This window comes from Bufo bufo, chromosome 6 (assembly GCF_905171765.1).
Source record: "Bufo bufo chromosome 6, aBufBuf1.1, whole genome shotgun sequence".
NCBI classification, from domain to species: Eukaryota; Metazoa; Chordata; class Amphibia; order Anura; family Bufonidae; genus Bufo; species Bufo bufo.
The window spans coordinates 281,474,650-281,497,065 of NC_053394.1; the positions used below are offsets into that span (position 1 = coordinate 281,474,650).

Consider the following 22,416-nt stretch of genomic DNA (forward strand, 5'->3'; position numbering starts at 1 on the left):
GTGTATATGAAAGCCCCCATATATAAAATGCCCCTAATAGTGTTCCACTAGTATAAAATCCCCCAATAGTGCCCCTTGTATAGAAAATGCACTCCAGTAGTGTTCCACTAGTATTAAAAGGCCCCCAATGATGCCCCTAGTATAAATTAGACCCAGCCTCATAGCAGCATCAATTTTGCTGGGTAAAAAAGAAAACACCTCATCCACTTAAACATGCTGACACTGGACCGAGTGTTAGCTCGTTTAAGTGGATGAGGTGAGTATATGTGTAGTTTTTTTTAACCCCTGAAAGGAACTTTAACCCATTTTTAATCCCTTCAGGACCCTGCCATTTTTCGCCTTAAGGCCTCTTTCACACGGGCGTTGCGGGAAAATGTGCGGGTGCGTTGCGGGAACACCGTGATTTTTCCGCACGAGTGCAAAACATTGTAATGCGTTTTGCACTCGTGAGAAAAATCGTGCGTGTTTGGTACCCAAACCCGAACTTCTTCACAGAAGTTCGGGCTTGGGATCGGTGTTCTGTAGATTGTATTATTTTCCCTTATAACATGGTTATAAGGGAAAATAATAGCATTCTGAATACAGAATGCATAGTAAAACAGCGCTGGAGGGGTTAAAAAAATTATAATAATAATTTAACTCACCTTAGTCCACTTGCTCGCGTAGCCGGCATCTCCTTCTGTCTCCTTTGTTGAATAGGACCTGTGGTGAGCATTAATTACAGGAACAAGACCTTTGATGACGTCATTCCGGTCATCACATGATCCATCACCATGGTAAAAGATCATGTGATGGATCATGTGATGACCAGAATGACGTCACCAAAGGTCCTGTTGCTGCACAGAGATCAGATGAAGACAGAAGGAGATGCCGGGCTACGCGATCAAGTGGACTAAGGTGAGTTAAAAAAAATTTTTTTTTTTTTTAACACCTCCAGTGATGTTTTACTATGCATTCTGTATTCAGAATGCTATTATTTTCCCTTATAACCATGTTATAAGGGAAAATAATAATGATCTGTCTCCATCCCGATCGTCTCCTAGCAACCGTGCGTGAAAATCGCACCGCATCCGGACTTGCTTGCGATTTTCACGCAAGCCCATTCATTTCTATGGGGCCTGCGTTACGTGAAAAACGCACAAAGAGGAGCATGCTGCGATTTTCACGCAATGCACAAGTGATGCGTGAAAATCACCGCTCATGTGAACAGCCCCATAGAAATGAAAGGGTCGGTATTCAGTGCGGGTGCAATGCGTTCACCTCCCGCATCGCATCCGCGCGGAATACTTGCTCGTGTGAAAGGGGCCTAAAGGGAACCTGTCACCTGGATTTTGGGTATAGAGCTGAGGACATGGGTTGCTAGATGGCTGCTAGCACATCAGCAATACCCAGTCCCCATAGCTCTGTGTGCTTTTATTGTGTAAAAAAAACGATTTGATACATATGCAAATTAACCTGAGATGAGTCAGAGCTTCAACATTTAGAAACGCTCAGCGAGGGTAGCATAGTAGAGGTGACAGGTTCCCTTTAAGAACTCATTGTGATGAACGACTTGATTCATACAAATCAATTTGCTCAACTCTATTCTGAAGCCATAACTTTTTTATTTCTCCACTAACACACTGATTGTGTGAGGACTTGTTTATTGTAGGGTAGTGTCACATCTGGTAGGGAGCAGTGCACCATAAGTTCCACCCACACCACTGTCCCTACCTACTTGGAAGATCTGACCTCAACAACAGCCCCCAACTTGGCAAAGGTCCCTAGACTGTATAAGTCCACAGGATAAAACAAAAAAATGGGGAGCGTCAGATAACCAGGTGAGGAGCAGAGGAGTACACACACAGTCAGAATCCAAGAACAAACCCAAAACAAGCCACGGTCAAAACGGTACAGAAAATGTCAGAGCAAAAACAAGAAACAAACACAGAGTCACACCAGGAGACTTCACGAAGTAAACCTGCAGATAGGGGCAAAGTCAAAGACAAACCAAGGTCAGAGATCCAGTAGTACAAGAAAGCAAGCAAAACACACTTGTGTGGCAAAGAAGACCAATCACAGGTGACTGTGGCCTGCAGTTTAAATCCTCCGATAAGGGCTCATGCACACGACTGTGGTTTGTGTCCACATCCGATCCGCATTTTCTGCGAGTCGGATGCGGCCCCAATCACTTCAATGGGGCCGCAAAAGATGCAGATAGCACACTGTGTGCTGTCCAAATCCGCACATCCATTTTGTGTCATCCGCAAAATTACAGAACACATTACGAACAAGGATAGGACTTTTCTATAAAGGCCAGTAGAATGTACACAGCCAGTATCCATGTTTTGCGGATCCATAATTTGCAGACTGCAAAAACGCCTACAGCCATGTGCATGGGCGCAAAGGAAACACGGGACGCTGGCCCTGCATTCAGATAGGGCAAGCATCTCTGACATCAGCACGAACTGGGCGCCGGCACTGAGCCTGATTGAACTGATTGTTCCTGCATACTGATTGGCCGACCAACCCTGCTGTTAGCAAGGCTGGCTGCTATGGCGAAGGAACAGAACTGGCAGCGTTGTAACAGAGAACCTGGGCTAGCTGTGGGAGTGCAGACAGGTAATTATGTGACTGCTAGTTTTTATTGGTACCATTTTGCATTTTTTTTTCACTCACTGTGCCTGCGCCAAAGACAGAAGTGAACGGCGCAGGCGCAGGATTTCGCCAACGATGCAGGGAAAAGTGGCATCAATCAAGAGGAGCTGGGCGGGCAGAATACGGGACCTGGGCGGGATAAAACGTGAGTGGACGGAGCCTCTAGGTGCTGATTTTACGCCCACATAGCACCTAGAGGCTCATTAGCATATAATAAAAGTGCTTTTTTTAACAAAAACGGCTGCAGGGACTAATGTTAGAAACATACTGTTATGTAGAGCTGACATTGGCGAATCGCTAATGTCAGTCAGCTACATAACGGTATTTCTGGTGGTAGAAACCCTTTAATGTAATGTACAGTAATGTGTTTTAACAGTATATACATGGGCAAAGTGGGCGTGGATCCGCAAAAAACGGATGACATACGGATGTGTTCCATATGCATTACGTATTTTTGCTGACCCATTGACTTGAATGGAGCCACGGATCGTTATTTGCAGGCAATAATAGGACAAGTTCTATCTTTCAGCGGAACGGATATATGGAAATACGAAAACGGAATGCATACGGAGTACATTCTTTTTTTTGCGGAACAATTGAAATGAATGGTTCCGCATACGGACCGCAAACGGAATCCGCAAAAACGGAACGGAAACGAAAAAAATAAAAAATAACGTTTGTGTGCAAGAGGCCTTACGGACAAGGATAGTACAGTTCTATGATGGGCCAGCTGTTCCGTTCTGCAAAATATGTAATACGCACGGATGTTATCCATAATTTTTGCGGCCCGCAAAATGCCTACGGTTGTGTGCATGAGCCCGTAGTGCTTCCAGAGTTCCGTTCCGTGACTCAGTTTCGCATCTCTGGAATTACGGACCCATTTAAGTGAATGGGTCTGCATCCGTGATGCGTGGTACACACGGCCGGCGGCATGAGGCCTAAGGCTAGGTCTACACGACGACATTTGACGCGTGACAGATAGGGCACAACTACACTGCAACATTTGTCGTGCAACAATTTTTATAATGGCAGTGTATAGTGTCACACTGCAACATGCGGCATGCTGCGACTGCGACAGTCGCAGAAAAAGCCATCTCGAATGGATTTTCTGCAACTGTTATGTCGCAGTTGCAGCATGTTGCAGTGCGACACCATAGACTGTCATTATAAAAATTGTCGTGCGACAAATGTCGTCGTGTAGACCTAGCCTAAATGTGCAATCTGAGCAGACAACTTGAATAATTTGTCAGGTGCAAAAGGTGGTTTAGACACTTATGTCAGGTGTTTCTAATAAGGGGCAACAAATTTGTTTTCTGCAAAATCATAGTGAAAAAGTGCCTATCATGTATAGCGAGCTGCACCAAATTAGTAATTTACAAATTACCGTACCATGTGTAAGATTTTGATAAATGTGTATAAAATACATTGTACGATACTACTGATCAATCTTCACCATTGGGGAAGTAATAAATAACGCAAATTCAATTGCGCATAGAAAGGAAGGGAGTATGCCTGCCTCTAGGATCAAAACCAGCAGCAAAGAGGTGAGGACAAAGCAGATCAAAGTCTGCAAAGCACATGGCACAGAAAACAGGGGAGGGAACCTAGAGGGGGTGAGAGGGCAGGGAAAGGGCGTAGAGTAGATAGCAGTGCCAGATGACAGACAGGACACCAGTAAGAGGCAGAAGATAAGTGGAAAGGAAGTAAAAGGAAGACTGTACAAGTGACATATAACAATCAGGCAAATATAGGGTAGGAGTGACAGCAAGAGAGGGCGAGAGGTGGAGTGAGGGTTGGGAATGATTAAAGAGAATAGAAAGGGAGGAGATGACAGAAGGAGGAGAAGCTAAAAGGGAGGGCAGAGATAAGAAGAGGAGGAAAAGGGTGAAAGAGGGAGGGCAGAGATGAGATGGGAGGTTTGTTGCAAAACAGCTCTCTGGAAGTGATGACACCAACAGAAAAGCCTTCCAATAACTTCCTATGAGACCAACAGCAGCACCAGACACACAGTGGGGGAGGTATACACATGAGGCTGCTGTGCACTGGAGATATAAGACATAGGAGGCTCAGCTAGAAAGAAGATCCACAGCACAAAAGTTACACACAGGAGGAAGCGCAACACCCAGGCTGTATTGCACAACAGTTGTACAAAGGAGGTGCCTGAGAGCTGAGAGGACACATGAGGAGCGCTGCTGGAGATAGCAGACAGGTCACAAGCTGCACAAAACCCCATCTAATAAAGAGGGGATGCATAGGAGATGATCTACAAGAGTAAAGCACAAGCTGCATGGGGCAGAAAGAATACAGGAAGAAAACAAGACGTCAGTCTATATATAGAGGACACGCAGCTTCTATCTACACAAAAGGAAGAAGCTAAAGTCTGAAGGAGCTGCACTACATACAGGGTCAAAGAGAAGCACTTCTGGAAGGGCATCGTCCCTCTGTGACTTCACCTCCTCCAGAGGTTCGCCTCTCCCACCTGGACGCCAAATGAATATGATGCGAGGACCAAACCCAGGACTGTACAGGAGTCCGCCAGGACCTTACCAGGTAACCTATAAGGGTACGGTCACACTGTCAGGTTTCTGATGCGGTTTTGGAAGCCAAAACCAGAAGTAAATGAAAATAAAAAAAGAGGAAAAGTCGTATCTGTCCTTTTATACTTGCTCTCCTTTTCTGATCCACTCCTGATTTTGGCTTTCAAAACTGCCTCGGGAAACCTGGCCGTGTCGCCGGACCTTATGACAATAATACCAGTAATCCGCCATATCTACTTAATGTGGATTTATAGAGCCCACAAGAATATATGAAATTGGATAAGTAGCAATTCTTTAATAAGTTTTAGTATCCAAAACAACAGCAAAGTCTTCATATCCGGGATCTGATAATCAAATATAAACCAGAACTTATGGTGTATATAATAAATTATATATATATATATATATATATATATATATATATTTATTGTGCATATTATACACACTTTTTTTATTTTGATTTTTTTTACTTTATTATTTTTTAAATATTTGATAATCTAGAATGTATGTGGGATAACACGACATTTACTGTATGTTCATAGAAAACTGCTAGACTTGTGCCTGATGAGCACAGCCATATGAATGCAAGGTGCTCCATCAGATGCCATATGTATGGCGCATTGCATCTTGCTCCATATATACAGTGAACCACCCGGCTGAGTACTGTATGGCAGCACAGAGGTCCCATACCAGCTCTGTGTGCCACCACACAGGCTCTCTGCCACGTGCAGGAGGCATTTGTAACGTGAACATTTGCCATGCTTTAGGTGTAAAGAACGTTGTCGTCGTTTCCTCAATACTGTAACCACTTGGTACTTTCCATTATAACACAAGAGGAGCGAATTTCCGGTTATGAAATTCGTTCACACTTTGTTTGGTGGTAAAAGGTGAATTGCGTTATGGATTCCGTTACAACGGACCATAACGCAATTCTATGACGGAATGCATAACTAAATGCCTTTAGAGGCATTCTGTTATTCATTCCGTCATAATACAAGTCTATGGGCTGCATAACGGATCCGTCCGGTTTCCGTTATGCAGGGGAGGACTCCCTTTAGAGGCATTCCGTTATGCATTCCGTCATAGAATTGCGTTATGGTCCGTGGTAACGGAATCCATAATGCAATTCACCTTTTACCACCAAAGAAAGTGTGAACGAATTTCAAAATATGAAATTCGCTCATCTCTAATTATAACATTAAGGGCTTGTTCAAACGACCGTATCCGACTGCAAACTGCGGATCCACAAAACACGGATACTGGCCGTGTGCCTTGCACATTTTGCAGATTAGAACATCCTTCTCCATGATAGAAATGCCTATTCTTGTCAGCAAAAATGGACAAGAATAGGACATGTTCTATCTTTTTTGCAGGTTCGCGTAACGGAGGTCTCTGTCCGCGTCTTGGGTGGCCCCACTGAAATGAATGAGTCCGCATCCAAATGGTCGTGTGAATGGGCCCTAAGGTTCTTTCACGTCTGCGTTGAAGACCCGTTGCAGGCCCCCATTACAGATATAGTCAAAAAGACTGGACACAAAGGTCCTGCACATAGGACTTTTTCTCCAGTAAAAAAAAGAGGATTCTGAACAGAAAGTTCGGGTCAGTTATGTTTCCTATCCGGCACTTCCAGAGCAGAAACAACGGAAATATACAACGGTGGTGTGAACTCAGCCTAAGAACACCATCCAATGTGAAACCTCAGCAGACAAATGATGCATAATTAGTCACACGTTGACAGATCTGATTAGAAAAATACAGCGCTATGCGCTTTGTTTCCTTTATGAAAGCAAAAAATAAAAACCTCTTTACATCAAAATATGGATTTTTAAAAGGAAAGAGCACAAATAAGATCTATACTCGCCCACCCAGAGGTATGAGATGGATATGGGTTAAAGCTGCAAATTTTTCATCTCCCTGGGAACTGAATAAAAATTCCTTAAAGGGTTTGTGCTACCATTAAATGCTATTTTAATATAGTTCAGCATAAAAAACTACCGGTAGTTACTTTTATAATTTACTTTCTGTTACAAAAATGCTACAGTTGTGAGATATTCCTTTTACTTCATTCAGAATAATGGCGCCCTCCGGTGTTTAATCTGTAAAGTAATGTGCATGTCCAGTTACAGAGGTGGTCGCACATGCTCAGTTTCATCTTTCAACTGCCCAGCCAGATTTCCTGTTAGAAGCTGTGACAGTTGCATAGAGAGAGCTGCAGCAGAAATTATATACAGTACCGCCGAAGAAGGGACACGCTCCCTGAGCTGCCAGCCTGAAGGGAACCTAGCAGAGCAGTTGTTGCAATGGTTGGGGAGATCTCTGGATCCATGGTAGACGGCTGGTTCTAACCCTGTCATGTACTATATAATGTCTGATTTTAATTTTTACATTCATCAGGCCATAATACCCTTAAATAAAGGTGGCCACCCCACAAACGCACCATGCTCAACTATATATATATATAATTTTTTTTTTTTTTTGTACGAATTATAACCTCTTTTAATAAGTTTGACTTACTGGCCACATTTAAAGAGAACCTTTTTATGTTTTGTTTTTTTTATTCTAGATAAATACATTAACTTGCGCTGATGCTGCCACCCTGCCTGTTTTTTTTTTTTTTTTTAAATATGGCTCCTACGCGCTGCTGTGCCCCCCTGTAGTTTTCCCGTTCAGTATGTTAATACTGAGCATCGGAACAGGGAGGAGGAGACGCCAGGGTTTCTCAGTGGGCGTCTCCTTCTCCCTGGTTGTGCCGCGATCCAATCACAGCGGAGAGAGTCACAGCCAGGGAGAAAAAAACAGCTCACCTTCTCCCTACCCTGCAAGTAAAGGTATTTATCTAGAATAAAAAAAAAACATGAAAGGTCCTCTTTAACCTAACACTTAATTATCAATAGTGGTGTGTACGGTCAAACTCCAATTACACCCTACTCTAAAATTCCCCAATTATTTCTAAACCAATAAAAATAATAACTCTCTGCCAGCATGATCAACCCTATTAAACCAGGCCTAGTGGAGTTGACCCTGCTGATTAAAACAATACCTTTCTTTTCTTTTTAGCTTCCACTGCTGTGGAGATATGTTGACTTAAATTTCTATGTAAATTAGGCAGTTTGAGCACAGAAAAGCCGACATAGCTCTTGGAGGACTGCTACACCTACACCGCTCGGTGCCTCGTACACTCTCCCCTCCCCTTTGAATGACAGGGCTAGACAGCCTTGTGTAAGGCAAGGGCTACATGGCGACGCTGGTTGCGGCCAGGATCGCTGAGCAGTGGTGATCCCATAGAAATTAATGGGATCGCCGCGCCGCTAACAAAAAATCCAACATTGTAGTATTTCTTGTGACTGGCGCGGCGATACCATTCCTTTCTGTGGGATCACCGCTACTCCCAAACTTAACCGCTACAGCTGTCACGCGACCTTAGTTTTTGGTGGTCCAACATTATTTATGGTATAAAAACAGTCATTGGTGTCAGTTTTAGCTAAATCATACCTTCCCCTAGGAAAGAATGATTTTATTAATGTGCTGTGGCTTACATGTAGAGATTTATTGGTAGCAGCGGAGCCTCTGCAGGAGGGAGCGGGCGCTGTGCAGGGAGGAAACAGTTCTTACTGAACTTCCCATCCTCCCAGCAGCTGCGCACCTCCGCTCTCTATGAAGCCGCTGGCACTTGTACATCCAGGTGGACTGAAGCCACCAGAGGCTTCTATGGGTGTCATTTATTAAGAAGACTGTGCCAATTTTTTGGTGTAAAAAAAAAAAAAAAAAAAAAAAAAAAAAAAGTTGCAGGATCCCATTTTTCTCGCATGGCCGTTTTTACGCCGCCCTCACCACTTGGGAGTCGGGGAGCGTGTGGTGATGACCGAAGACATTAGCCACAGCAAATTTACTAACAGAAGAGTGAAAACCACTCCAGTCAGAGGATGGCGTAGTTTTCACTCCAAGTGCACGCACAGCAGGAGGTGCACCTAATTTATAATGAGGCCTGCACTTCCGGCAGCACAGGGGCTACCAAAGATCAGCATAAAAAAACGGTCTTTGATAAATGACCCCAATTATCTAGTAGAGCTCGCCTAATGACTAGGGGTATCTACTGAGCTAACCCTACAAGGCATTGGGAGTCATTTATTATTCTATTTAGTGGTAAAACTAAAAGTCGTAAGTCCCTTTTTTGACTGGCTAAGGGACAATATTTAGTTGTATGGCCGGTTTTACACTGTTTTCGAAAGTTGGGCGGGAGGGATGTGCTAGCCAAGCCAGGGCCCCGGCCCCGCCAAACTTACAGGCATAACTGTTGGCGAAAAACTACTCCAGCCAGATACTGCTGTAGATGCTCCAAATTTATGAAGAGGCACACGCCTCGTCACAAATTATCCTAATCTTATGGCAGCGTAGGGGGGAATCTCTTAGTAAATGACCACCATTGTTCCTAGTTTAAGGCCCCTTGCAGACGAGCGTGTGCGGATTAGGTACAGATGCGTTGCGAAAGTGTTCAGTGAAAAATGCGCGATTTCGCAAAGTCATTCAGTTTTGTCTGCGATCGCGTTCAGTTTTTATTGTGCGGGTGCAATGCGATTTAATGCGTTTTGCACGCACGTGATTAAAAAAAAACTGAATGTTTACAAACAACATCTCTTAGCAACCATCCGTGAAAAACGCATCGCATCTGCACTTGCTTGCGGATGCGATGCAATTTTCACTCTGCTCCATTCACTTCTATGGGGCCTGCGTTGCATGAAAATCACTGAATAAAGAACATGCTGTGATTTTCACGCAACGCACAAGTGATGCGTGAAAACCAACGCACATGTACACAGCCCCATTGAAATGAATGGGTCCGGATTCCGTACGGACTTAATGCGTTCGCATCACGCATTGCACCCGCACGGAATACTTGCGAGTGCATAAAGCAACTGTCTTGGTATGGTGGGAATGGGGGTATCAGGATGGGACATGTACACTTTGAAGCAGGATTACCCAGCAAGCCAAAAGCTAGAAGGCGGCTCATTTATTTGAACGCTGAGCAGTGGTACTGACTGGGCCTTTGTTTGACTGCTGTGCCTCAACTTGTCTAAACTGATGCAGAGTCACTTCTAGGCACTTTAGGCGAAAGAGAGGAGGAGGGGGTCAAGTAGAAAGTGATCTTTATTTTTCTTTGAAAAAGCTCGTAAACGCGTTCAAATGTGAAAGAAAGCTCATCAGGAAGTCAGTTTTGCAAGTTATAACAATGCAATAATGCTGCCAGAGAAAAGAAATCTATTGTTTCACTTTTTACAGTTTTGGGCTGTGCCTGCCAAGTTATTGAAGGATACTACGGAGGAATTCAATTATTTTGTTGATTTAAAGAGAACCTTTCTTGAATTTTATTTATTCTAGATAAATACCTTTACTTGCGGTGTAGCCCCCGCTGATGTTGCCACCCTGCCTGTTTTTTTCAAATACCACTCCTGCGCCCCGCTGTGCCCCCCTGTAGTTTTCCCACTCAGTATGTTAATACGGAGCATCGGAACAGGGATTAGACGCCAGGGTTTCTCAATGGGCGTCTCCTTCTCCCTGGCTGTGCTGCGATCCAATCACATCGGAGAGCGTCACAGCCAGGGAGAAAAAAAAACTTGCCTTCTCCCATACGAGCGGTATTTTAAAAAAAACAGGCAGGGTGGCAGCATCAGCGGGGGGTACCCTGCAAGTAAAGGTATTTATCTAGAATAAATAAATACCATGAAAGGTCCTCTTTAAAGAGGTTATTTCATGTAGAAAAGCTCTGTCCATGTGTGCTATTAGGGTATATGGACATCGTAGAGGGGGATCCTCCCCTGAGCCACAAAACAAAGTCACTTTGTGGCTTAGTGGCTTTTTTTCTGGTGGACTCCATCCATTCATGTACTACACTGACAGTCATGCCTTCAGATCGCCGCCATATAAAACATTCCCAGCTTCCCTCGGCAGTTTGTTGGCGATCCCGGGAGCAGGACCTGGGTGATAAGCTATACCCCCTCAGGGCCGCGTTATGAAAGGGGTTGTATGCCCACATTCAGAAACCACTACATCAGAGTGCCAACGCCAAGTCACGTCCAAATTACGGACCTATAAACATAACAGACCATGAGGTCTGATGCAATTTAGGCGCATCCTCCAGCCGTCTGTGCGCCTAGAACGAAATCTACAGCAGCTGTAGATTTCGGTCTTCTTTTATGCCAGAAAATATAAATTCGCCAGACCCGCTAGCACTGCCCTCTCCCTCTTTTTGGAAAAGTGGCATAGAAACGCCTCTTGAGCCTAGAGTTAGCGTTTGCAACTTTTCTTTTTTTTTTTACGCCAGAAAGGTGGCAGTGGTGAATGATAAATTCCTCCCTTTGTCTTTCATGCTGACTGGCGGTCTCTAACTTGCTCTTTAAGGCCTCTTTCACACGGGCGTGTCCGGATTAGGACCGGATGCGTCCCGGTGCATTGCAGCAAACCCGCGTGAGTAGGAACGCAATTGCAGTCAGTTTTGACTGCGATTGCGTTCCGATGTTCAGTTTTTATCGCGCGGGTGCAATGTGTTTTGCACGCACGTGATAAAAAACCGACTGTGGTACCCAGACCCGAACTTCTTTACAGAAGTTCAGGTTTGGGTTAGTTGTAGTGTAGATTGTATTATTTCCCCTTATAACATGGTTATAAGGGAAAATAATAGCATTCTGAATACAAAATGCATAGTACAATAGGGCTGGAGGGGTTAAAAAAATAAATTTAACTCGCCTTAATCCACTTGTTCGCGCAGCAGGCATCTCTTCTGTCTTCATCTGTGAGCAATAGGACCTTTGATGACGTCACTGCGTTCATCACATGGTCCATCACATGATCCATCCCCATGGTGATGGATCATGTGATGAGCGTAGTGACGTCATCAAAGGTCCTATTGCTCACAGATAATGACAGAAGAGATGCCGGCTGCGCGAACAAGTGGATTAAGGTGAGTTAAATTATTTTATTTTATTTTTAACCCCTCCAGCCCTATTTTACTATGCATTCTGTATTCAGAATGCTATTATTTTTCCTTATAACCATGTTATAAGGAGAAATAATAATGATCGGGTCCCCATACCGATCGTCACCTAGCAACCGTGCGTGAAAATCGCACCGCATCCGCACTTGCTTGCGGATGCTTGCAATTTTCACGCAACCCCATTCATTTCTATGGGGCCTGCGTTACGTGAAAAACGCACAAAGAGGAGACTGCTGTGATTTTCACGCAACGCACAAGTGATGCGTGAAAATCACCGCTCGTGTGCACAGCCCCATAGAAATGAATGGGTCAGGATTCAGTGCGGGTGCAATGCGTTCAACTCACGCATCGCATCTGCGCGGAATACTCGCCCGTGTGAAAGGGGCCTTAGTGTTGCTATAAGTAGTCTCCTACAATCGCTGCACCAGATTTGACTATTTTGAGCGCCAGGTAACAATTTATATACTGTGGCACAGGATGTTCCAAACACTATATTCTATATGACTTGTTGAAAATGCTGAAGGATTAATTTTCCTACTGAAGCAAAAGACTGCTAGGAAAGCAAACATTTTAACAATCTGGAATAAAGTGGGTTAATGAGCGCATGGTGTATTAGATGCTATGCAATGTGTGAAAGTGATATAGGCAGGAATTGGCTTTCAGCTAAAACCTCCTTCATTGTAGATTTCAGTTTGTCCTAACTAATACCCCTCCCCGTCTCCCAAGCAGCGCTGCCATATGACTACCTCATGACACACACCGACCACAAGATTAACATTTGCAGCGCTGCAACGAGAAGAAAAAAGTAAACTAGAAAGCACTGCCCAAACACACACATTATATACAGTAAGTGTTACATTGTATAAATATGGGGTAGTAGGTTACATAGCATTTACGGTATTCTATGGAGGGAGAGGGATTGACTGATATTCACTTGTGGGCACATCTTCAGGCAGATTACACCCCACAATTGTCAGGCTGATTAATGGGAACAAACATTACTATGAACGCTCGTTCCCGACAATCGGCCTGTGTAAGTGCAACACGCTCGTTCTTCGGGTGAACTCCTTGTTTATGCAGCACGTTAAATCGTCGGTTCTGGGCAGCAGTGTGAACAGCGATCTGCTGCGCAGGAACAATGAATCTGTATGAGGACGGCACAGGATGAGATTTTTTGCGAACCCATAGAATTGAATGGGTCCGCGCACGAAAGCAGTAGCCAGCTCTTTACCTCCACTGATGAGCAGGCAGTTATTTGGAAGCAACGGTCCATTCCTGATAACTGCCTGCTCATTCTGTTCATCTAAATGCACCTTTACGCTACCCCTTGGCCCTGTGGACTGTCTGCTTTCCCTCCCACATTAGCAGTAGAAGCGTTAAGTAGAACAGGCACTTCCCAGCATGCACTAAGCCCTGCCTTTGGAGAGGAATCTAGTTTTTCCAGCTAGGTGAGGCATGTAAACAGCACACCTGGTCTATGGGAGTGGAGAGGTGGTGGGGGGGAGGTGATATTTACCTAGCAGAATGAGAGGACGGTCACACGCTCAGGTTTCTGATGCAGTTTTGGAAGCCAAAACCAGGAGTGGATTCAAAAAAGAGAAGTCGGATCTGTTCTTTATATTTTCTCTCCTTTTATCATCCACTCCTGATTTTGGTTTCCAAAACTGCATCAAAAACCAGACTGTGTGACCGTACCCTAAAGGAAAACCTTTGAGAAAATTTAGGAGCACAGTCCCAGAGTGCCGCAATGTGTGCGATACAGTGGATTTTCTTAAAAAAACTAAAATAAGGTGCATGAACTAGGCCCCAAGGCATCCTGCAAAAGTCCGTCTTATGGCTCTATTTTGTACAGAACCTATGATAGGGCTCCCATTGTGGTGCATGAGGTTTTACCTTACAAAGCCAAAAAATACAAATTGTGGCCTGCTCCAACAAATGCCATATTGCAGAGATATCCTCCCCTAGAAAATGATCTCTTACACATGGCACCCGTGTGCAGGAAATAGAAAAGCTTTGATCACATTTTTGAAGAAAGGAGAAAATACTTTCCTGACATTTTGTTAAAAATATGAGAAAAATCTGAAGCAAAAAACACGCCCTGATGCACACCACCGTGTCCATTTATGTTCATGTCACAATTTCTCATTCCCTTCACTAGAACTGCCTATCCATGTCCACAAAACCGACAAGAATAGGGCATGTTCTTCAATTTGCAGAATGGTCACATGGATGCAGACAGCATGCGGATGACCTCCATGTGGTGTCCGCATTTTTTGCCGACCCATAAAAATGTATGGGATCCACAAAAGTTGCAAATCGGACATGAACCAAAACTACGGTCGTGTGCACAAAGCCTACGGACCCCCCTTTTTTTTTTTTTTCTAACAAAAGCATGAAAAAAAGCTTGAAAAAAATGCCACATGAAACGACTATGACAATATAACAAAATAATAGCAAAGACAGGTGCACGCTGCAGTCTTACTAAACCCTCAAACTGATTTTAAAATTGACAGATTAGTCAACATGTCCTACAGTATAGGACATGTCTGAGCCCGAGCACTGCGCCCACATAATTGCTATCTTGTGTAGGATGTCTATTGTGGTACTTGTGGTTCGCTGCAGGCATCCTCCACTGTATGCATTTTTGCCGGGGATCGTCATTAGCAACGGGCCACAAGTGCAGGATTTGCTCCCCTGTATATATATGCACAACTGCATGTGGGTTTGAGCACTTCCTGCCTGTTTAATACCACGCCATTCTTTTCTGTTTGTATATAATGAAACGACTATGAAAGACTCCCACTTTTTTTTTTTTTAGATATTTCAGATATAAATTTAGAGTCTATTGATAAATCTGCCATTTTTTTTTTAATACAGAAACATAATTGGAATTGCCCTGTCAGTACCATATCTATTAAATTATCCTATTATTTAACATGTGTGCTGAATGTTGTAAAAAATGGAGGTCGCATATATACAAAAATGGCATCAATAAAAACTATAGCTTGCCAAACAAAAAGCACAGCTCTGTCAATACAGTTATCGGTGTCCAAATATGGCTTTTTAATTTCTTAAAAGTACTAAAATATGACAAAAACAGCATAAATCTGGTATCGCCAAATTCATACTGAACCACAGAATACAGCCAATATGACATTTTTACTGAGCGAACACTATAAAAACAAAACCCTAAAAATAATAGCAGAATTGTCTTAACACAGTGTTGCACCAAAAAAATTTTTTTTTAAAGTTGTTCAATATATTAAAGGTGTCCCAAAATGGTAGCATTAAAAACTCATCCCACATAAAAGAAGCTCTCATACGGCATAAAAAAAGTTACGGCTTTTAGAATGTGGAGATAAAAAAAAAACTGGGGGAAAAAAAAGACAAGTCTTAAAGAGGTTATCCCATGATTAATGTCTAAAATAAAAATCAGACATCTAGTACAAGACAAACTTTCCAACAAAGCTAGAACCAGCCGTGTACCTCACATGGATCCAGAAATCTCCCATTCACTGATCCAATTGCTCTGCTAGATTGACATAAGGCAGCTCAGGGGTTGTGTCCTTTCTCAGAAGGTATGTCCCTTCTGCAGCAGCTCTCTCCCTGCAATTGTCACAGCTTCTAAAAGCCGATCTAGCTGGTGGCAGTTAAAACAAAAGATGGAACTGAGCATGTGCGACCACCTCTGTAGGTGGTCATGCACAGTATTATACAGATTACACACCAGGAAGAGCCATTATAATAAAGAAAAGAGGATACCACACAACTGGAGCATTTTTGTAACCGAAAGTACATTACAAAAGTAACTAGTTTTTCATGCAGAATTATATTAAAATAACATTTAATGGTGGCACAACCCCTTTCAGTACCAAACTAGGTTGAATCTTTAAGGTGTTGATCAGATGCAGCATTTCATAATGTGATACAGGTGATATAGCAGCATGTAACTAAATGGGGTTAATTACATGGGTATGTTGTGATGCTACCTTCCTGCTGTAGCGCTGGCCAATCGCAGCGCAGAGCTCACAGCCTGGGAGGTTCTTTTCTCCCAGGCTGTGAGCTCTGCGCTGCGATTGGCCAGCGCTACAGCAGAACAAGGGCAGACTCCACCTACCATAACTTAGTGACCGAAGATATCGGAGGGCATAGCGGGAGAACGGAGCGGCGCCCAGGGATAATAGTAAGTGCAGTGAGATCCCTGGGAGCCGCTCTCCATGTCTGTATAGTTAGTTCACATTGTCATAATGGGTGAAAGGTCCTCTTTAAGGCCTCATGCACACGACCGTTGTTTTATTCCGTGTCCGTTGTGCCGTTTTTCGTGATTTTCTGCAGACCCATTGACTTTCAATGGGTCCGCTGAAAACTCGGCTAATGCACCGTTTGTCATCCGCGTCCCTGGTTCCAGTCCGTCAAAAAAATATAACCTGTCCTATTATTTTCGCGGAAAACTGTTTGCGGACCCATTCAAGTCAATGGGACCGCTAAAAAACACGAAGGCACACAAGATTGTCATCCGCGTCCACGCGTCCGTTTTTTTCCTATCATTTGCATGGCAAACCTGTCTTAGATTTTTTTTAACTTTCCTTTATGTCTGGTGATCCTCCAAAAATAAAGGAAGACACAGACACACGGAAACAAAAACGGAAATGGATCACGGAACAACGGAAGCACATTTTGCGGAACGGAACACAACAATGGTCGTGTGCATGAGGCCTTATACACATGTATTGCTCTACATATTTCTGTTCATGGGTTTTATGTCCTTTACCACAGGAAGCATGCTGCATACAAGTCATGTAATTTCCATTACCAGGGGTGGGATAAGTGCATGATAGGCCCGGGGCTGTCTACCCAACTCGGGCCCCTCTATCCATTTTAGTTTAGTGGTTTTTTTCTGTATGAAGAGGCTGCAGTGCTTTGTGAGCGCTTTGTGTTGTTCCTAGTCCATATGACAACACATTCATCGTTCACATGGCCTAGGTGCAGCTCTGTCCCATCCGAGTGTTCGGGTCTGAGCTGTAATACCAAGCGCAGTGCTATCAAATGGACAGCGCTGTGCTTAGTAAGGAGCAAAGAGGCTGCAGCGCTCACTGGGACATCGCGTTCTCCTCAAACAGCGGATTGGCGGGGGTGCCAGGAGTCTGACCCCCACCAATCTCATATTGATGACCTATCAGAGTCTCTATGTAAGGCGTCGTGCACACGACAGTGTTTAGTCAGTAATATCAGTGATTTTGAACCAAAACCAGCTGCGGCTCTAAACACAGAACAGGAGCAGATCTTTCTCTTATACCTTATGTCTGTGGAGGCTCCAATCCTGGTTTTGGCTCACAATCACTAATGGAAATCACTGACCAAAACACTGATGTGTGAATGAGGCTTAACACCGCAGATAACAGTGATAACTCTCTGAGTACAGATAATGTAGTAGATGTCACCTGCAGTCCTATGTAACACCATAGGTAACACGGTATAAACTCTCTGAGAACAGATAAATGTAGTAGATGTTACCTGCAGTCCTATATAACCCCCCCACATAACACAGTGAACTATTGTGTTCTGTGGGGTGCTACATACATCTGCAGGGAACATCTACTACATGATCTGTACCCAGAAAGCTATTACTGTGTTATGTGGGATGTTACATAGGACTGCAGGGATTATCTACTACATTAAGTTTCTGTGTGCAGATAATGTAGTAGATGGTACCTGCAGTCCTATGTAACACTACATGGTACCTGCAGTCTGCACTGCTGAAAGCTGGAGAGCCCACGTTGTTCTCATCGCACTGCTCTCCGACCTCCTCCTCTTCCAGCTAGGACACAGCAGCACACAATGCTCCAGACAACAACAAAAAAATACCCAGGAGCCATTGACTCCTAAACTGAAACAGTTTGGAGCCAAATTACATTTTTAGTTGCCAAATTTAAAATACATATGATTATAATAAAAGACTTGGAGGAGAAGATGAGACGCAGGTCACAGTAGTGAGCCAGCTCTACATATAGGGGAATACAGCACCACATACCTGTTACATCCAGTGACATCTCCTGCCATGTAGACCTTCTCTTTCCTCTTCTCCCCCGTTTGACCCAGACCGCCTTGACAAATTCATTCAGCCGCATCTCGTCTCTACAGAGTTTGTTACACAGACACGTTAGATTTTTAAATTTTTCCATCAACCTCCCCCATCCAGGTGTCCCGACAATGTCCTCCTTCTGCCACTCCCAATACTATGCCCACTGTGCTCCCCAATGTTATGCAGATGGTACGGGCTGGGATGGTGAGGCAGGCGCGCACTCGTCACTGCGTTGCGTCCCGACACAGGCGCACAATGACGTAATCACGCCCGCCTGTGTCGGGAATTTACTACCGCATAGGCCTGAAGCATATGGTGGTGATTGGCAGAGGGGCAAGGAACTATGCGCTCTGGTGCATAGCCACAGTATTGGCCCCATTATAAGCTGCCATTGTCCATTACATGCTGTATATGTATGATTTTTACACAGGGATATGAGCAAAACACTCCTCTGCATCAAATGTATTTATTTATAATTGTGATTTAGAAGCAAGATACTTACCCTGGTAAAAGGGGTTTGCCAGTGTTTTATACTGATGAGCTATCCTCCCGAGCCTCCTTGCAGCTTACCCTAAGCCAGCGACGTCACATTAACTGAATTGGGCTGAGCTGCGATACCAAGTACAGCCACTGTCCGATGGATGGCGCTGTGCTTGGTAATCTACGATGAATTGGACTGAGCTGCCCCTAGGTGACATATGAATGTTACATCACCCATCACTGTCCTAGGGTAAGCTGCGAGAAAGACGCTGCTGCACAGCCTCCTCGGGGGTCCTGGGAGTCGGACTCCCACCATTCAAATACTGATGACATGTCCGGAGGATAGGCTATTAGTATGAAACACTTGGAAACCCCCTTTAAACGACTCATGTCTGTGGACATAGCCTCATATATGTGCATAACTTTCTTTCTCTTAGGCCACGTTCAGGTGTGGCAGGCATGTAACGGTGTGTGAGGGCTCATTTTCTGCAGGGTGAGCAGTAGCTTTTATTGGTAAAATGTTGGAGAACAGGCAACTTTTTCATAATTTTTTATTCTATTTCTTGGGGAGGCGGGATGAGAAAATGTAGCATTTGTGTTTTTTTTTTTTTGTTTTTTTTTTCTAATTTTATTCCTTGTGGGATATAAAACATGATTTTTCAGTAGACTGGACAATTTCGGACACAGCAATACTAAATATGTATATTTTTTAGTTTTTAAATGGAAAAAGGTGTTTCTTTTAAAAAAATTATATTTTAGGTTTTATTTTTAAAATGTTGTTAAAGGGGTTATCCAACCCCTAAAATGCCCGAGTCCCTCACACAGGTTGTACTTACCTTGCTCCCCAGCACCTGCGTCGCTCCTGCTCCACGCACGCCTGCCACTGCATCTCTCACGATGCTAGGAAGGCTCATCCCCGTCGTGGCCTGCTATTGGCTATCCACCACACCACCCCCATCGCCGGATATTTTGATCTGCGTGACGGGGAGATGCAGCGACGGCCGTGCGGGCATTGGAAGCAGGTGTCGGGGAGCCAGCCAATTACAACCTGTGTGAGGGGCCCTGGGATAAGAGGGGGCACTATAGGTAATGGATAACCCCTTTAATTCAACCGTTTATTTATTTTTATTTTGTCCCCTAAGGCCTCATGCACACCGTGTATTTTTTCACGGTCCGCAAAACGGGGTTCCGTTGGTCCGTGATCCGTGACTGTTTTTTCATCCGTGGGTCTTCCTTGATTTTTGGAGGATCCACGGACATGAAAAGTGAAAAAAAAGTCAAGTTTGCATTGAAAATGATAGGGAAAACGGACACGGATCACGGACACGGATGACAATCTTGTGTGCATCCGTGATTTTTCACGGACCCGGTGACTTGAATGGGTCCGTGAACCGATGACTGTGAAAAAAATAGGACAGGTCATATTTTTTTTACGGCCAGGAAACACGGATCACGGATGCGGCTGCCAAACGGTGCATTTTCCGATTTTTCCACGGACCCATTGAAAGTCAATGGAGCCGCGAAAAAAATGGAAAACTGAACCACGGACGCGGATGCACACAACGGTCATGTGCATGAGGCCTTAGGGGACTTCAACCTGTGATCCTTCAATCACTTCTGTTTTGCAGTAAATAGTGATTTTTGTACCCAGAGGTAGGGTGGAGTAGGTGCAGTAACACAGCAGGCTGCCATGACAACGATCAGTACCCTGTGATTTTGTACACTTACGTTCAGGTGCTTGAAGAGGTAAATGGGGTTTAAATTTTTTTTTATTAAAATATATCAATTGCAGAACAATTTAGAAGTATTACCAAGCAGCACAGAAAAAACACCAATATTTCCCTCATAAAACACAGTTATCTCAATGTAAAAAAATCAATTTATGGCTGCTGAAAAAAAATTGGTGATTATTAGTGCCCAAACAGCCCCCATCATTAAGGCTACATGCACACGAACGTTAGCGCCCCGTGCCCGTGCGGCGGACCACAAATGCACGGGCACAGACCATGGGGCAGCCACATGCGGATCGCAGACCCATTCACTTGAATGGGGTCATGCGATCCGCTAAAAAGTAGTGCATAAGGTAATTTTTTGCAGTGCGGCTGCATGGCCAGAAACATCACGGAAGCACTCCGCAGTGCTTCCGTGGGGTTCCGATCCGTGCCCCTGTTCCGCATCTCTGTGAATGCAGAACCATTCAAGTGAATGGGTCCGCGATCCATGATGTGGAGTGCACACGGCCGGTGCCCTTGTATTGCGGACCCACTGCGGACCGTGTGCCACGGGGGGCACACGGTCATGTGCATGTAGCCTAAAGGGGATGTCCAACGCCAAGCTGCATTGAATTAAGGGCTCATGCACACAAATGCATTTTCTTTCCACTTCTGTTTCGTGGTTTTTTTTTGCGGACCGTATGCAGAACCATTCAATTCAATGGATCTGCAAAAGCAACGGAAGGTACTCTGTGTGCATTCAGTTTCCATATTCCCATTCTAAAAAAAAGTACTGCATGTCCTACGGAACGCACATGGAACACATCCGTATGTCATCCGTATTTTGCGGATCCCTACTGTAGAAATGCTATGTCCAGCCCATATTGCTCATGTGTTGATTAAAGGGTTTCTATCACTTTGTTTCACCTATTTAGCTTTCAGACACTAGCGATCCGCTAGTGTCTGCTTTATCTAACCATCCTAATATAAGAGCTTATTGTCCTGCCGTTTAGCTAAAAAAATAACTTATATAGATATGTTAATGAGCCTCTAGGTGCTATGGGGGCGTGATTAGCACCTAGAGGCTCCGTCTACCTTAACAAACTGCCGCCGCCCAGCGCGTCCCTCCAGCCCGCCCATCTCCAGCTGAAGCGATCCTCTCCGTGCGCGTCTCTGTTCTGCGCATGCGCAGTGAATGTCTGATCGCTTCCCTGCTCAGACATCTCCACTGCGCCTGTTCCTCGGAGCACTATGACGTCATCGGCGCAGGCGCAGTGGAGATGTCTGAGCAGGGAAGCGATCAGACATTCACTGCGCATGCGCCGAATACGAGGAGCATCGCATTCCGGAGGAGATGGGCGGGCTGGAGGGACGCGCTGGGCGGCGGCAGTTTGTTAAGGTAGACGGAGCCTCTAGGTGCTAATCACGCCCCCATAGCACCTAGAGGCTCATTAGCATATTAATATAAGTTATTTTTTTAGCTAAACGGCAGGACAATAAGCTCTTATATTAGGATGGTTAGATAAAGCAGACACTAGCGGATCGCTAGTGTCTGAAAGCTAAATAGGTGAAACAAAGTGATAGAAACCCTTTAATAAGTTACTGTTTCCGTTTCCAATCCGAAAAAAACGGATCGCATACGGAAACCATACGGATATGTTTTGTGGGATAACGGAATGGAAGAGGACTTAAATCAGAGAAGAAGAAAAAAACTCTGATACAGAACAACGTATCCATGAAAAACGGACCGCAAAACAACAACGGTCGTGTGCATGAGCCCTAAGAGCCGGGATGCATTTACCACTTACTTGCTCACGTACAATCATGCTTGATGATACATCACAGCTGACGTCAGAGAATGGCTGCAGCGGTGGGTCATATAACCCCTTTAAGGGGGTAATGGGTTATATTAAAGGAGTATTACAATATGAAGTTGACAACTGTTAGATCAGTAGGGGACCATTGTGACACGCATGACCA

The 22,416-nt window shown here is 44.3% G+C and overlaps 1 protein-coding gene across 1 annotated transcript in view; it reads left to right on the forward strand.

The window, feature by feature from the left end:
- The first annotated feature begins 4,449 nt into the window (after window positions 1-4,449).
- Window positions 4,450-22,416, forward strand: part of SMARCD2 (SWI/SNF related, matrix associated, actin dependent regulator of chromatin, subfamily d, member 2) — a 65,759-nt gene continuing 47,792 nt past the window's right edge. The window contains exon 1 of the mRNA XM_040439090.1: window positions 4,450-5,187. Within this exon, the coding sequence (XP_040295024.1) occupies window positions 5,128-5,187 (60 nt within the window). The 5' untranslated portion in view covers window positions 4,450-5,127. The remainder of the gene's footprint in view (window positions 5,188-22,416) is intronic.